Raw genomic sequence first — 18,518 nt, 5'->3', positions numbered from 1 at the left:
GAATTTATGCATATCCTTTCCCCACGTTGGATCTGTCTTATTTCCCTTAAGTTCCTCTGGTCATTAAGATTGTCAGACAAGTTACAGTCTCAATGTATCTGCAAATAGCTAAAGGAAAATGTACCAGGCATCCAAGGACAGAGACTTTATAGGTACAGTATTCACAGTCTCATTTCTCCAGAGAGATCCTGGCATTTTCCATAAATGTTTACAGAATGAATGAAAAACATCTTTATCTTTATAGCTCTTGAAAGAATTATTTGCAGCTTGTCATGGTAGCTCACAATCCCAGAACTCATGAAAGTGAGCTACAATGATTGCTGCCAGTTCTAGATTGGCTTGGGGCTACAGAAATAAGTATTCCAGGCCAGCCTGGGCTACAGTTTAAGACCTGGCCTCACAAAAAAAAATGATGTACACAAACAATATCTCAGACACCTCTGACCCAGCCTATAAGTGTGTCTATGCATACAAGAACTCTCAAAATCCCCATGTGGTCATTCTTCTCTTTGACATGTGCATTTTTATAACAGAACACTGAAATAATAACCATTTGTCTCCCAAGAAAGATGATTTTAATTAACATTCCACCCAAACATGCCAATCATCCAGCACCTTAAAAATGAATTCAGTTTAAATCAGGAAAGCTATTCCCATTTCCCTAGAAAGCACACAACTTCTAGAGACCCAGTTGGCATCTCCAATTCATGAAAACAGAGATTCAGTTTGCCCATTATTCTCCCCTGGAAGCCTGGTTTGTGTTCATTTGCTAACTTAGACCTCCTTTACTTCTGCTTAGGCTAATATCTCACCCTTGCTCCTTTTTGTAAATTCTTAATACTTCTGAAACTTCCATCTGCTTTCCTAAGGGGATGACAAAAGCCAGACTGCGCTGTCAGCCTCCTAGGATATCCAGCCCTGGAGATTCTCAGCAGGCATTTGGAAATTGGAGTTAGCCCAGAGCTCCGGAATGAATTAAAGATTGGTGATGTCAGTTTGGGAATCATTAGGGTAGGGGTTAAAGGTGAAACTACGTGAAGAGATGAAATTACCCAGGGAGCAAACACAGCAAGAGAGAAGACGCAGATCAATGGCAGGAACTCAGGATTTGCAACATTTAAAGGGCTGAAGAGGGAACAAACGTATGTGCATAGTCAATGGTTATGCACATGCACTAGTGTGTGTGTCTGTGTGGATCAGAAATCCCAACAAAGCAAACTTAATGAATATTATGATGACACCAAGATAAATAGTGAACACTTTTCAGCAAAAGAAGACATGTTAAGGTACAGGAATCTTCAGATGTCCAGATGATTGAAGGCAAGAAGCAGCCATCAAATTCTGACAAATGGGGGTCACAGGTAACTTTTGGGAAAAGCAGTCTTCCCAATGTAGTTCCTCTGGATTGTGTGCAAGATCACCCATGCATGGATGTATGCAAGATACACAGGTAAGGATTCCAAAGTACCAGAAGATTAAATATTAGTAAACAATAAGATTGGTACTGGATATCCCTGACAACGAAGTTAATAACTACTGTTGGATATTGACTCTTGCCATGTGCTGGAATCAATGCACAGTATTTCTGTGCATGGCTTTACTTTCTTCCCCATAATAGCTCTAAAAAGTTGCTACATTTTTTGCATTTCAGAATACCAGAACCAGCAAAGTTAAATAAATTACCCAAGGTTACACAGTTAGAACATGGCCATCCTAGGATGTGATCTGAGTTCTATTTGAAGCTGAAATTCCCTGCTGTCAGCCAATGAAGTGAACACCTCCACATTCATGTTAGTTAGATAGCTGTGCTTGCAGAGAAGGGAGCTGATCCTGATGAAGTAGCTCTTAGTATCTATCAGGCTCTTTGCATTGAGTATCTCCTCTTACACATACACCATCAACTTTGGGGTTATATTTAGGTAAACCTTATGACAGAATATTCAAATAATTCTATTTTGGGTTCTTAAAAAAAAAAAAACCTCAAATCTATATGACTGCAAAGCAACCTGTTATCACTCAAATGTGCTTAGTAAAATAGTTCCCAGTGGTTTGAATTCTTTTTAAAATGTGGCATCATTGATTAGGTGGTTGTTTTTAATGTTCCAATTAGTAATAATCAAAGGCATCAGGTGACTGAGGGAAATTTGGCAGCGTGCTCTTAAAAGACCTCTTCTAGCCTTAAATTTAGACAATTCTTGCATGGAGATTCAATGGCAATCATGTTAAAGATGGAAGACTGGGAGTAGAATGAAGTACAGCAGCAGAACTGGTTGGCAGGTCAGCATCACTTTATTCCTTAAAACCGTATAAAAATACACCCATGGTTGGTCAAGACATTGATTGCTAACTCAAATAGAAGCTTGGAAGCTCCACACAAATGGATACACTGGAAATTCAACCAACTAATTGACCTAGGACCCAACAAAGACCTTAGAAGATCCAATTGGTTATGGGAGACAATGAGATCCAGGGTGTGAGTGAATGAGTGACAAGATGCTAGCAATTAATGTTTTGCTGGCTATAGAGAACCAAATGAGGCTCTCTGGTCTACAGCAATTAGTATCACTGCTAATTGTGCATTTGTGTAGCAATAATACTAGGCATTTGGGGTGGCTTGCTCTGATTGTTCCCTTCTTCCTCTGGATTACAAAAATCCATTCAGACAGACAAATAATGGCAGGTACTTAGGCCAATTGTTAATTATGAGGCAGAGATAATCATAGTCTTGTACACTTATGAAGCTGAATATACAATGAAGATTACCAAATGAATTGTTGCTTCATTATTTTACCAGTGGCTGAAAAATATGCAAGCCCTGCAAACAGTTTTCATACATCATTCATTCAGTCCACCAGAATTCAAAAACGGCCCCATCAATATTTACCAAAGCTGTTTCGTTCCCATCTCACCACCTGCATTCCTCTTTTCTTTCTCACTAAGACTGTGTATAAGGTCATTCTGACAACTTCGGCTCCAACTAAGCAGCACCATAATAAAAATAAGAGTAAGACAGAATGTTGCTGCCATGTAACTTTTAAAGCAGAAAGGGAATAAAAACCAGCAACACTCCTCCTGTAAAACACTTAGAAGTAAAATAATCTCTATCTTCTTGATCGTTCTAATAATCATCCACAAAATTTACTCTCACATGAGTAAATCAAAGCTCATTAGTGGAAATGGGACTTGCTCAAAGTAACTGCTCTAGACAGCAGCAAAATGTAATATTCTTGCCACGAGGACACATATCTAATATGTGATCTTTAAAATATCCTCCATAGTAATGTGTGATGAAGTATTGATGTCTGCTTATACTTTTTATCTCAATGAACTACAAACTGACTAGAGCATCAAATGATGATTTTCTTCTTCTAGTTATCAAATAGGTCTACAGGATCTTAAGACTAATATGGAAGCCAAACTCCTGAAAATAAACTGGTCATCTTACAGAGTGCCCATCTAATCAATTTCCACAGGAGCCTCTCCTAGTGGAGGAATACCAAGCTCATCACCTCTCAACTCTGATTTATTTAGTCAAGGAGAGGTATAGGTAGGCAGGAAGAGAAAACAGAGAGGCACTGGTAAATATTTCTAGAGCCAATAACCCTACAATAAGCCAAATATAAAACTGGTGAACATCACAACTTTAGAAGAAAAAATGCCAAGCTAATAGAGTATGCCATTAAACAAAGGGGGGCACTTATCATTCCCATTAGCCTCTTCAGCACTGGTGACAAGATGCTACAACTCATGGCAACAGTGGATACTTTCCTGAACCATTTTCATTGCTCTTTCCCCACAGAAAGGAACTTTCTTGTGTTCGATTTGTTCTCTAGCAGGTTTCATGTAAGCAAGCCTACTGCCTGTGGGGTCACTCTACCTTGCAACCCCATAGACATGTTGGTCCAATTGTTCTGTAGCTATGTAATCCCATAGGCATGTAATGTCATAGTAAATGTTGGTTTGACTGTTCTGTAAAGAACCATCTACCCTAGGAAGAGTCAAGCATGGCTGAAGCACTGTAAAGCCTTTGTTGATGGTGGACATCTTCTTACCTGGAAACTCTAGTGTGTATTCCAGTTTCAGCTAACTCTTGGGAGTGGTGGGGCAAGCTAAATCATCATCCCACTTCCCAATGGGATATGCCATTAGACCTGAGATAATGTGGTGCTTATAACCTAAACAAGCCAAGTGTCAATGATTAAAAAAATGAACTATTTTGTGTTGCAATTAAACTGGCAGGCTCCTGCTTGTTTTGTACCTTTCTTGGGCTCAGTTAAACTAAAAATACATTGTTACTTACCTAGTTGAATCTAGAATCTGAAAAATCCTCCACCTGTTAAAGGAACAGTAAAACCAGTCGATAGCAAGAGCTTGCCAAGAGAAGAGTCATAATAATAAAAATATCTACTTTGCTTGGATATCATATTTTTACAGTTTCCTAAAGTGTAAGGAAATTGTTCATGGGTAGCTTTCCCATTCTGTTGCCCATTAGCTCATCTCCAGCAAATGGGGACATTCCAAATCACAAGGCTGAAAGAAGCAGGGAAGCATTGAGAACCAATCTTTTGGATTGCTGTGGGCAGGAAATGATAGATCTACCACTCATACTAACTTCATTCTCTTTCTCAAGGGGCAGTGGCAAGCTAAGAAAGACAAAAGCAAAGACACGCAACCCCAGACCAAGTCTAACCCTGTAGCATGGATGAAATGGAAACACCTCATTGAAAGGACTGAAGAGAGATTTGTCACATCATTGGGAATGTATGAACACACTTAAAAGAGAAAAAAAGAGCTCTTAGAACTTTTGCTTATACTCTCAAATGAGATGAGAATTCAAAGCATGCATGCACAAACAAACACATGCACACATATGCACAGACAGACACACACACACGCGCACACGCACACGCACACGCGCGCGCGCACACACACACATACACACAGAGTGATAAATGATTCATTTCTGTAGTGATTGCCACCCAAACAGAAGACATCCATCAAAGTAAGTAAATAATTTCTCCTCATTTATAAAATTTGCTTAGATCTTTCTCATAACACGTGTCTTAGGATTCACAAAACATTAACTCTACAGTGTGAATTTCTTTTAATTTTTTCGCATTTTTGTGTGTATGTGTGTATGTGTATGTGTGCACACCATGGTATGTGTGTGGAGGTCAGAGGAAAATTTGTAAGAGTTCTAGGCTCAGGGCATTAAACTGGGATCATTAGACTTGATCACAAGCTCCTTGACCACTGAGAAATCTCATGTGTGTGAACTTCTCATATGAACAGCATTCTGCATGTAACTTTCTGATTTTAATTACACCATAACAAGGGCCATTACAATTTTGTACACTTAATATGCACTAAAAAGGTTATAAGGGCTTGTGAGTTGTTATGGGATAAATGTCTCAAAAATATGTGCAGGCTTCTGGGGTGAATAAAGAATATTTCTTAATAGCATAGCCAGTAGAAGAGCCTTGCTTGCATTATCACTTGGGAAACAGTATATGACTTTAAAAAAAAAATCATGAGTCCTTGGTGTGGTGAGACCACACTTCCCTGCTTCTCAGTTGTTAAGACTACTGGGGAAACAAGTGCTATGAGAAACCAACATGGTATGTCTGGTGAGTTCTCACACTACATCTTGAAAACAAGATACCCCCACAAATTAGCTCGATATTCAAAGTCTACTCCAGCCACAAAAAGAAGAAATTTAGGATATAATATTCTGCCTTATGATATAAAATCTTTATACACTGAAGACACCTTAGAAGCACCTGTAGCACACTTGGTCTGGTGAGCAAAAGAAAATACAACTTTGGATGAGAATACAAACAAACAAACAAAAAAACCTAAGAAAAACAGCAATAAGAAAAAAATGAAAACAAGAAACCATATGTTGATTTTTTTAGTTCCAGTAAATCCCACAGAAAATATAAAGTAGTTTCTAAAACCATAATTTTATTATGCTATTTTAATGGAAATCCTCAAATGATGTAAATATTCCCATTAATTTATTAATTTGTATCAGGGGTGGGTTAAATTTAACTTCAATCAGGGAGCTATCATCTCTTGAGGTGATCCCTTTTTATGTCTAGGCAAACTTCCCTCCTACTTGTTAATATTTTCCCAGTGATCACACTTACAGGGTTTTAAAGAGCTCATTGTCTTACCTGGGTGTCCAGACAGCCAGAGATGCAGTATTCAATGATCCATGAAGATGTTACAGGTACACCAATCAAGCAGGTGGATAGTCATTGTAGGTGACCAAAGAACATAGGGGAAAGATGAGAGAGAGAGAGAGAGAGAGAGAGAGAGAGAGAGAGAGAGAGAGAGAGAGATGCATACTGATTAGAAGAAAAGGAATTAATTTACAATTTTATTTTATACAAATGTACACACATTCTCCCTTTGGGATGGTTCTCAAATGGAATCCTTTAAAGGGATCCTTTAATCATGAAGAATCATTCAAACTCTATTTATTATCCAATATATGCCAGGAATTGCTATAGGATACAACAGTGGATAAAACAAACAAACGAAAATCCTTCTTTTCTGCCGACTCTGCAATCTTGAGGAATATTTTGTGGGCCATCTGCTTGAAATAAGAATTTTACAGAAATATACCATATGTGAAAGCATTTCTCCTAGTTTTATTTATTCTTTTCTTTATGTATGGAGGACATACACAATGGCATCACAGTCAACATTTGTAGTATAAGAAATTACTTTCTGACTAGAAGGAACTCTATAAATTATGGTCTCTTCCCCTTAAAAGCCCTTCCCAAAAGCTGTCTGTCAGTCAAGGTTCTTTCCGTCTGGCTCATAAGCCTCCAGTGCTTGTATTTTGAAAGGCTGTGAAAACAGGAAGTCTCTCAATAGCACTGTCAATATTAGCTCAGAGCCACATCTTTATAGAGCCTTTCTCATTGGCTATTATTGTTTTCTCTAAGAGGTGGCCCAGGTGACATGCTGAGATGAGACCCATTAGCCCTCAGCAAGCCCCATCCTGGGAAAACATCAGGCCTGGGAAGACAAAGGAGACTTGGATACTGGGCTAAGTTCAAGAATTTAGGATCAGCCTCCAAAAGTCAGCAACTATGTAAAAATGGCAAGTTAGTAGGGAAAGGATGGAAGTGAATTCAAAACACATATCACTGTAATAACGGGAAGTTGGGAGTCCCTGAGATTTGGAAATTCTAAAGAATTCATCTTTCCTTTGTAACTAGTTCATACAATGCATTTTTATTAGATTCCTTCCACTGATCTCTCTCACCACCCTACCTATCCTGTTGAGCCTCCCTTTCCCCAGCTATGGCCACTCTTACTCTCATGCAATTTGTTGTAACCCACTGAGTTTAACTAGATTGCATGAGCATGGATAATAGGGCCTATTTCACTGGAGTCTGGGCCACATAGAAGTGCCTATACCACTGAGAAAAATGACTTCAGAGGAAATTCATCTGAAGTAGGAAACTGAAATTTTGGCATCTACCTTTGGCATTTACAGTATTAGGGCTGCTGCTTAAGTATTCAAAGAGAAAATTAAAGCAATTCACTTTGATATTAAGACCCAAATACTGATATTAAGACCTTAAGAAAAGCAAAATAGAATAAAATGTAGGAACTCTTGTGCAGGAATCAGGATCCCTGGTTTCTGGTCTTGATTTTCCCAAAGACTAATTTGATCTTGGGCTATGATCTCCATTGAAGATTCAGGAGATGAAGTAGTTCAACAATCTGGTTTCTAAAGTACACATTACCAAGTCTAATAACTTTACCTTCCATTTTGGAGCTGTGTTAGTTTGAAATATACCTATCTCTAGTTGTATTCTCAATATAACCTGCCACCGGTAGTTCAGAGAGCCCAGCATTCCTGCATTCACAAGCAAATGAGACATGGGCAAAACAACAGTGTCCAAATGGAAATGTGGCCAAATATCATTCTGTCTTGGAAAACAGCTCTATGCATTTAAATATACAAAGTGGCTGGTTCTTTATGATGGAAAGTTTACATTAAAAATTTAAAAACTACCTGCTCAACTCTCTTGCCTGCAAAATGGGACAAGTATAATATCTGTGATCATAATGATATTCAAAATACACACAAAATATGTTATTATGGGTGATGCTCAATTAGAAGAGAACATAATCCAGTCAGAGCAGAAACCTGGTGCCTTTTGTAAGCAGGCCAATGACTTTGAGTATAGAAAGGTAGTTCTCAAGTTACTTGTAATGATTCAATGAGAATCATTACAAGCAACTTGGCAGAAGACAAGAATCAGAGTCAACATGCAATAAACCTTATGTAAGATTATTTTTGTCCAGGAGGAAGACCAGATAAGAGGATAGTCCAAAATGATAGTGACTGAGGCAGACCACAGAAATAGCCCCCAAGCCTGTCACTGAGCCCTCTTCCTCTGGGAACAGAACCAGGCTGTCAAAACCATGCTCAAAAAGACCTATATGTCAATGGCCACATTGAAATCCACCACATTTATTAGTATAGTGGAGAGATGTGCCTTAACATCTGTGCTATGCCGTTTGACCACTTTGTCTTTAGTCCATGCCAAGTCCACATAAAATCATGCACACGGACGGCATCAGACAGGGTACTTTATGGCTGGCTTGACAAGACTACAAAGCAGACCATCTTTCCTGAATTATGTTCTTTGAGTGTCTGTTTAATTCCACAAGGACTAGCCTTTGCCACGACTGTGAAGTCCTCCCAGTCTGTTTTGATTGTTCCTTCCTCAGTACCTCCCTTTCTTTTAAGACACTCAAGTTGGTTTCCAAACTTTCCCTCCTGTCTTTCCGTTTTCTACCAGTCAACAAGGATTTCAAACTGTTTTGTTTATTTTTTTTAAATTTGGGCAACAGTCATAGGAATACAGAGCCTTTTAAGAACCATAGTAATTACTGTTCGTTGATTTTACCTCCAACCTTCTAACAATTAGGAAGCCTTTTTTTAAAAAAAATATACCCCCTAATAACACAAGAAATAACATAGATATATTATAGTTATATATTTCATTCATAGCTACTGGTTGCTTATTCTCTAGATTCAATGAAGGTGGGGAGAAACAAATATTGTGTAGTATAAGGGGACAGAAAGAAGCTTGAACTAAAACTCAATAATTAAGGGCCTCATTCCAGATTTGCTATTATCTGGCTCACAACTTTGGCAAGTCCGTTCCTAATCAGAGAAGTTGGTTGATTAGGTCCCCTTTCCAAGTTCATCATTCAATCTAAGACTCTGCGATAAACTTGACTTAATCGGGAACATTCCCATGAACTATATGGCCTATGTCTCATAAACAAAAACACTAGATAGAAAAACTCCCGAATTTCTCTAAAAGACCCCCATGCCAAAGGCTGGCTAGACATGATTCTCGGTGCACAAGCTAGGAGCTGCCTAACTTGGGCATTTTAAGCCAATTTAAGGAACACTATTGATGACTTAGTGTGTTAAGTCTCTGAGGTTGTATTTGTTGTGAGCCATAAACTTAAACAAGTGACTAATATGGATACATCAGCTCTTTGGGGGTGGCAAATCTTTCAGTACTACCTCTAATGATAACATAGAGTCAGCATCTATCCCATGATTCCTATCACATCATCTCTGAGTCACAAGTGGTACTATAAACAAGTAATACAGAAAGCTATTTCAGCATTTCTTACCCATTAACCTTGACATTTTAGTTCCTAGTGCCCTATCCTCTTGCTCTCCCATAACCTGACTACCATAAGTCTAGTTTCAGTTTCTATGGATGTATCCCTGGAATGATGGTGTGTAAAGAGACACTCTAAAGACTGGGTGACATCTTTTAGGGATTATTGGAGTCACTCAACCTTTCCCTGATGCTGAGATCCTTCTGGAGACAGGGACTCACCACAGAGTACAGCAGTGCTGGAGCCAAGCCCAGGACCTATCTTTAGAGTATGTCGCTCAGACTGTGTCTACTAGAGTCTGCTCAGAGGCAGCAAGCAAACAAGCATCATCTCTCAGACACAGTCACACCACACTGAGAACAACTAAAGAGAAAGAACTGCAAAAGACTGGGAAACAGCTGCAAAAGACATCAGGGATGTGTCATTCTTCTTTTCTAGTTTCTGTTAATTTATAAACACATTTTTATGCTTCTTGCTAACTTACAATGACTGCTTCACTCATTATCAACCAATGATCCTTTTATTCCCTTTTATTCATTTCATTTGAGGAACAATGCAAAATACCTGTGCCCTTTCTTTATTGCTGAAGCACCAATCATGTTTTGGAAACAAAGTGGATCTGATGAGAAAAATTGCTGCACAGCCCCTTTCAAATAAGAGTTTTCTTCTCTGCTGCTGGTAAATCAGTCAGTTCTCAGCTGCAGATGCCTGTTCTCAGCTGCTTAGTGTCTGCATTCCTGGCAGACCACCCTCCTCCCCACCCCCACTCCCACTCTGATGCACCAGAATTTAGGAAAATTCCTCCATTTTGGCATCATAAGAGTGCCCTCTAGTGATGATCCAATTAAGAACCTGGGGACCAAGGAATTCTCAGGTTGGGGTGGGAAATGGGTTTGTTCTTAACTTGCCCTTTGCCATCTGATGGCGTGTACACCATGTATTTATCAAGTCAGTCTTTCCCAAAGAAGAGAAATGGGTGTTTTGTAATGGAGAAAAGAAAGCAAAATAAAATGGAGGACCACAAACTTAGAAAACCTGTAGCCCTGCCTCTTGAGAAACATGAGCATTCGTGATACAGGACCCCTGTGTGAGTTATAAAATAAATGTGGAGACACAAGCTGACTCATCAGTTGAAATCTAACAACGGTTTTCATACATGCCTTAGTGTTCCCTGTTGGCAAACATCTGTAGTTGTATTACGGGACCTAGAAGTGTGTTTCGTCAATTTGTTCACAAGTATATTTTTCTTTTTTGAAAAGTTTGGGTAAGGTTTGTATTTTTCTTTTACTTAATAACAACATTTTTCATTGATGTTGCCTATCTGCTGCAGTTTCCCCTCCTCCTTTCCTCGCAGTCCTCCCTGCTTCCCCTCCACCTTCCTCCTTTTCCACTCCCTTATATACACTTTTCAGCAGAAAGGAAAGGAAAGAACCAAGAGTCCGTTAAAAATTTCCCCGAGTATACAAGACTTGCTATTTTTTTTGTAAGAAAGGCTAGAAAAAAAAGTAATTTAGAATGTGAAATATAACATAAAATTAATATAAGCAAGCACTTAGGGTTAATGCCTACAATTTTACTTCCAAATTTAAGAGTAAAGGGTCTGGAAGATGCACAATGCATGGTATTTGAGCACTGGGTCAAATCAGCAAAAAGGTTTCCACTGTATCTCCTCCAGTCAACGATGCAAGGCAATACACCTTATTATATCACTAATATTTTATGTTGACACAGACAAAAACTGTGGCAAATTGCCAGCATGAAGTATAACTGCTTCATTAATATGTTAACATGTTTCACCACAGGGAATGTAATAAGGTCCCAAACAAGTAATCATTTGGCCAGTGCTAACGTAAGGACTGAGATCATTCCCAAGAAATGTTTAGTGGAATTGCTAATGGGATCAGACTCATAGGATGGTGCATTCTAGATATGACACTCATTTTCATCAGGAATCTTGAGTTTCTGATGAAATCAAATCATGGCGAGAACAGTAGATTTGATTGGAAACTTCATTCTAGCTGGCCCAAAACGAAGAGTTAATTGTGATCAAAAAATTGATTGAGCAAGGGTCCCGGAAATTGTGCTTGAACCACAGCTCCTCTTCTTTGGTTATTTCAAGCTGTCAGGCTCATTTTTTTTCTCAACAAAACTGGGATCTCTTTGTGATCTGCAGCAATTCCCTATGGAAGGCACAATGCAAGTGATCCATAAAGTATCTGTTCAATTTAATTTATCCAACAGTCTTCGGAAGGAAGGAAGGAAGGAAGGAAGGAAGGAAGGAAGGAAGGAGGGAGGGAGGGAGGGAGGGAGGGAGGGAGGGAAGGAAGGAAGGAAGCTACATCATCTTGTTGAGATGTTTTGAAGATGTTATGTCCAGAATCAAGTCAATGAAACATCTGGGTAATGGTGTTCATTATTTAACAGCAACTGTGACAAGGACTTTGGTATGCCACTGTTCTTCTTGCCTTTACTTACTCAGCTAGTGTCTTCTGCAGAATTTGGGAGCTGAGAGACCATGTCTTTATCCACATTTAGCAATGAGAGAGAATGAACTAGAAGTTGAGTGACGTTATAAAAACTCAAAGCCTGGACTCAGTGATGTACTTCCTCCAATGTGGAAAACAAACAAAAACAAAAATCCACATTTCTGGGATTGTTCTCTAAATAACTACAAAAAACAAGAACAAAAACAAAAAACCTTTAAAGGTTCCATAACCTCCTCAAACAGCACCACCAACCACAACCAAGTGTTTGAATACATGCCCCTATGGGTGGACATCCCTGATTTAAACACATCACACCTGCCAAACAGGACTCTCCATCTGGGACCATAAGCCCAAATAAACTTTTTTCCCTGCAAGTTGCTTTAGATAATGTTATTTTATCACACGAAATAAATAAATAATAGATCAGGTATAGTGTTCCTAATCAGATTTTCCTTGCACTATCTATGGAAGCACTTTTTGGAATGACTAATTAATACTTTTTTGGACTGTAGGCAAAACAAGGACCAAAAACACTCAGTTTTTTTGTCCTCTAAAATACCAAGTAAAGGGCACATTTGCAGAGTCTACCAGAGGAATATGTGTTTCCCAAAATTATTGGAACCTATTTCTGGACGACGAACAATACCATGCATACTATTAACTAACATATAACTAGTATGTACTCTATCACAGACACTATGCTTTACAGGAATTATTTCACCCAGACAAAAAGTCTAAACATATTGTGCAGATAAGAAAACCACAAGTTGGGGATGGAGATGGCTCAGCAGGAAAATGCAATTGTTCATCCAGCCTGACAACCTGAGTTTGATCCACAGGACCTATCTGAAGAAAAAGAAAACCAAATCTCTCAAGCTTCTGTCTGACCTTGGCATGCACATCCCTATGTGCATGCATGTGTGCATAAATACAAACAAACAAACAGATGCAATTAAAATAGAATTCAAAAAGAAAAAGAATGCAGCTCAGAAGAACTAACACAGTAAGTGGTAGAGTCCGCATTCAAATTCAGAATCATAGTATGCCTGTCCCCAAGCTCATTAGCCACTAAGTTGTTCTAACTGGAATTGATTTTACCTTCACTGTAGTGCTGTAATGTAGACATCATTCTCATTTCACAGGGAAGATCGTCGGGCCTCAGAATACAACTTACTCAAGGTCATTTGGCTAATAAGTGAAGCCACTAGGACAGAACTATTTAGTCTTCCAGGCCTGCATACTATACCTTACACATTAGACTCTGTGCTTGCCTTAGTGTGGCCCCGCTATTGAAAGGGTCACTGTATATAATCATGCAATGGATAGCACACTTCCACTGAGATCTGGGGACAGCACACTCCAAAGTGCTTCCATGAATGCCTCTCTTCAAGCTTCTCAAGGGACTATTTTTCATTTTGCATTCCAGGATAGAGTGCAAAGCACTTGAACACAAGAAGACTAGATGAGAACTCAGTGGAAATCTTTCCCAGAGCTGTGCTGTGCCTTAGACATAAATCAGGTGGCTGTGTGTGGGCCAGGTACCTTTGGGAAAAAGGAATTGGCAGGCAGCTCAGGTGTAGAGCTGCCTTTTTTCTATTGTTCCTATATTTTTTGTCAATACAAATATGATTATAGTGGAGAGACAGAATGCAGAAATCTAGGGCCTGGGTACCAATTTGCAGAGGGATGATGCTGGAAGAAGAGTGTGCGCTTTATTCTGAAAAGGCAGGAGTGATTGCTGTGGTAAGAGGGTAAGTGGATGCATTGGGAAATAATAGGTGTGGGTGCCGAATGGCAGAGTCCATTTGCTAGCATTGCAAACCAGGCAATGCACAACTTTATCATCACTTAGTTTTAAACTTATTGAAACAGGAATGTATCCTTAAGAGACCATCAAACCCAAGCTCTTCATTTGTAGCCTCAGAGAGAAAGAGAGTGGGGATTCTATAGAGGTTCTCAGAGTTCAGCATGGGCCCCAAACCAATCTCCTAGCCATTATGACTTTTAGTTTAGGAGTTTAAAAGCACCACTATTTTCTCTTACAAAGACAAGAAAAAACTCCAGTGGTCCCTGCAAGAGGGAGGGATGGAAGCAAAATTGCCAGGGGGAAGCTGGTTGAAGAGGATGTGGAATGAAGAGCAGGCTTTCTTTTCTAACACTAACTGTAAGATATTCTTTCCTATCTTCTTGTTCAAGCCAGGAAATGGAGCTTTGAAGAGATGAAGCATCTTTCCCATTGTCACACAATGAACACACAGAGAAGGGAGCTTCCAGGCTACTCTCATCTCAAAGACGTGGGCCTTTCACACCAACAATGTAGAATCAATTCATTTCTCTTTGTCTACATTCCTAGTACAAAAGAGGTTCCTCCATGTGGAATTTTTTGTTTGTGTTTGGCTTTGCAATTACTCTAATGAAGCTGAACTCTCGTCTGCAAGCTTACATCCAATGGAACCTTGGATAGTGCCTTGCTCTCAGCGTTTTGAACACACTTTTGGATGCACTTGTTCTCCGGAATCAAGGAAAACAGAAGCCATCAGAACAGCCTGTCAAGTGCTTTGTAACCCCGCCCCCCCCCACGCACCATGGGAGCTGGTGTGCCCTCTCAGGCTTTTAAGGCCAACTTCCTGAGACGTAAGAGATGGTGATCATGGCAAGCTGCCAGCTAATTGGGATGATGCTGTGAGAGTGTCTTCACACAAAAAGGAAGAGATCTAGATGCCATCTGAATGCAGAGAGAGTTTCTGAAAGTCTCCACACATGTTGGTGCAGAGTCTCACCTCCATTCATTAATGATGGCCCAGTGGTAGAAGTACATCAGGGTTTAACAAACTCTAAGATTCTGACTATATTCCCCCAAAATGGAAGGGGAGTTTGGTGGTGCTTATCAGAAGTTGGACTTTCCAACTTGCAAATTACAGAAGTGGCTCCTCGTTCAGCTTGCTCATTCTTCCTCATCAAAGTGGGGAGTGATCTGTGTATCACTCAGTCAAGGCAGAAAGCAGCAGGCAGCCGGCTTTGTGAAAATCAAATCCCGACATATATCACAATCAATCTCTGGCTACCCAACTTTTGGCAGTTGCCCTTCACACTCAGGCTTTAAGTTACTCTGGCCCTAGCCCCTCATCAGAGGGGTAATGATCTGGAAACACACAAGAGCTGCTCCTATAAAGGAGGCCCAATTTAAAGGGACTTTTGTCTAGGGAAGCCCTCGTGTGCATGTACATTACATTTTACATGGCTGTCTCTCAAAACTACAGGCATATCTCCTTTTGATTCAAACTTTATCCTCTACTCTTCTGATATATGTAAGCTTAATAGTTTTATTTCCCATGCAATCCATCTATTTGAAGTGTGTAATTTAGTGGTTTTCATTGGACTCACAGAAATGTATAACCATCGTCAAAAATACCTTATCATTTCCAAAAGAAATTCTTGACATTCTAGATATACCTGTCCTATCCAGTTGATCTCCCAGACCCTGACTGCCATAAATGTAGCTCCAACCTCTCTGGGAAATTTCAAATAAAAGCAATTCTATGGCAATAGTTGCCCTTTGTGACTGGCCTTTTTCACTTAGTATACTGATGTCAAGGTTCATCTATATTGTATATCATAACTGTCCTTCCTTCCTTTCCAAAGCCAAAATATTCCATTTCCCCATATCCAATTTTTTTAAAGAAGTAAAATGCATCTAAACAATTCTATCATCACTCCCTATTCAAGACCACAGATCTATCCTGAGTATATATCCTAGTATAATCACTAGCACTGTGATTATAGAGATGGACTGAAAAATACAATGGACACTTTCATTCATTCATTTATTCATCCAACATCCTATTGAATGTCTCTTATGTACTGAGAAAGTTTGGACACGTGGAATGTAAGGCTGAGTACATGACCCATGCTTTCCATGACATCACAGTGAAGCTAGGAGCATAGGAAATAATACCTTATAAGTGGCAGTTCTATCACACATGATTACTAAAATTACCTATAAATTATGTTGTGTCCATTTGCCATTCACAGTCTGGAACTGGGTTACTGATTACACAGATATTCATGAGAGAAAACAGTCAGGGAGGACACAGTAGTCAGGAATTCAGGTAGGTTTTATACATGCTCTGCATTTTTAAATTGAGGTGAATCCATGCAATATATGATGATGGGAGTTAAAGCGTGGAATTAAGTTGGATTTAAAATAGTTGTATAGTGTCAAACCACCTCTATCTAGTTCCACAACACTTTCATCCCCTCAAAGGAAACTTTGTATTCATTAAGCAGTTACTCCAAATTCCCCTCCCTACACTGTGCTTCAAGCACAAATTTGTTTTCTGTCTAAATGGGTTTGCCTACTGAGATTAGTCATAAATGCAATCATACAATGTAGCCTTTTAAAATCTGGCATATCTCACTACTTAGCAAAATGTTTTTGAGATTAGTTCGTGTTGTAGCACACATCACAATTCTGGTCCTGTTGATGGCTGAACAATATTCCACTGAATGGATACAGCACATTTTGCTTGTCGGTTCACCCGCTTCTGAGTATCTGGGTTGTTTCGCTTTTGCATAGTCACAGTTCATGCCACTAGGAAGATTCGTATGCAAGTTGTGGTGTAGACATGTGTTTTTCTTTCTCTTAGATTTATAGCTAAGGGTAGAACAGTGAATCATATGGTAATAGCATGTTCAAACACTTCCACACAGCAGCTGCACCATTTGCCATTCTCATCAGTATTGTTTGTACAGGATTTCAGTTTCTCCCAGAGCTTTAGCTTTATTTTTAACTCTCAGAGAAGACTTCCATTAAATTGGAGACACCCAATTAGCCCAAATGATTGGCGGTAATGTTGGGCATTTGGATCTGGGCCTCTTAATTAATGCTTAGGCCAGCAGGAGAAACAAACAAGGACAGAATAGGAGTGGGGGGACCCTGCCCTCCTCCACGGTCCAGGAATGTCTCTCTAAGGGTTAGAGCTAGCAGGTCCACTGGATTGTTGTTGCCAATCTGTTCCCATGGGATTCACATCACCCTGTTTAGCAGGGGACCTAGAGTGGAAGTTTCTCAGCTGTAAGAACCAAAGCCAGAGAATCCCATGTGATTTTATGAAAGAAATGTCAAGGAATCAATGCCGACTATGGCAAGGAAAGAAAGAACAGTGCTGCCTTCTTTATTCCATGAGAAATTCAAAGTTTCAATGGGTTCCGAAGACTATTAGATCCCATGGTATTTGACACTGGCTGTGATGTGGATTTAGGAAATAAATAAAAATGACGAATATGTAGCTCTCAAGATGATGGCACATGAGTATATCACTGAAACGTGCCCTTATGGCCTGTCTCTCTCCTTCAGTGATCAGACAGCTGGATGGCAACTGAATCCATGGCTCCTGCAGTCTATATCACTCTATGAGCAGTACAGCCTCATTCTGGGATGCCATTAAATCGCTGAAGCCATTCCATGCTATTTTCAGGCACTGAAACTGTCACTGTCAGGATGACATACCTCTCACTATACTGGAAGGGCTGAGGCACAAATCCAAAGTCCCTCCTCAATACTTGAAGAGGAAAGGAAAGAAAGCCTGGAGGTAGAATCTTGATGACCCTGATCAGTTTCAAATTCCTTGCCTCTTCAGTTACCTGAGATTTTGATGAGTAGATTTAAATTTATATTAGCAGAGTCATTTTTATGTATGTGTGTGCAGGTCACAGTTCAATCTTTGGGATGTCATCCCTCGGGAACCATTCACTTTAACTGTTTGAAACAAGAGGGGTTTTGTTTGTTTGTTTCTAGGATCTGGGGCTCACCCAGTTAGGTTCAGTTGGTGTGTCTTGCCTATGCCTCCAGGGTTGGGATATATGTCTGTTTAAGATTGGATTTTATTCATATATTTCAACTAAAAAAACCTAGATAACGTAAGATCAAAGAAATGAGTTTATGTGAAAATCCATGAATCTTTTATGAAAACAAATATCAAGTATTTGCAAAATGTAAAGCACTACCTTTTTCTGATAGTTTTTACTTTTTCAAATCAGTTTTCATATAACTAGTCTCTGTTATTTGTGATAACATTTAATAGTACACTGTTTTCATTTAAAATGAATTAAAACATCTTTGAAATTTTCACTTTTAAATTCTAACATAGGCAATATTAATAGTTATATCTCATATAAGCAAAAACAATTTGAAGTACTTAATATTTGGAAGAAGGAATCCTGAGGCTGAAAAGCTTGAGAACTGCTGATAATAAACTATTTTTCCCGTTAATTTGTTGCTTTTGACTCCTGAATGCTGATGATTATAGGTATGCAGAATGATGCCCATAGTGAGAACATAATTTGAATGGCAGTTGT

General features: G+C 39.3%; 1 protein-coding gene across 2 annotated transcripts in view; it reads right to left on the bottom strand.

Moving 5' to 3' along the window:
* The window catches only part of Hs6st2 (heparan sulfate 6-O-sulfotransferase 2), a 263,469-nt gene that overhangs the window by 66,490 nt on the left and 178,461 nt on the right, over positions 1-18,518 (bottom strand). The window contains exon 3 of one of the 2 annotated variants that reach the window (XM_035450284.1): positions 4,301-4,333. The exons of the other annotated variant lie outside the window; for it this stretch is intronic. Within the exon in view, the coding sequence (XP_035306175.1) occupies positions 4,301-4,333 (33 nt within the window). The remainder of the gene's footprint in view (positions 1-4,300; positions 4,334-18,518) is intronic. 2 annotated transcript variants of the gene reach the window in all.

The sequence above is a fragment of the Cricetulus griseus genome, chromosome X, assembly GCF_003668045.3.
Source record: "Cricetulus griseus strain 17A/GY chromosome X, alternate assembly CriGri-PICRH-1.0, whole genome shotgun sequence".
Taxonomy (NCBI): domain Eukaryota; kingdom Metazoa; phylum Chordata; class Mammalia; order Rodentia; family Cricetidae; genus Cricetulus; species Cricetulus griseus.
Note: the sequence above shows the minus strand (reverse complement) of the source record. Positions and strands in the feature narration are given on the sequence as shown.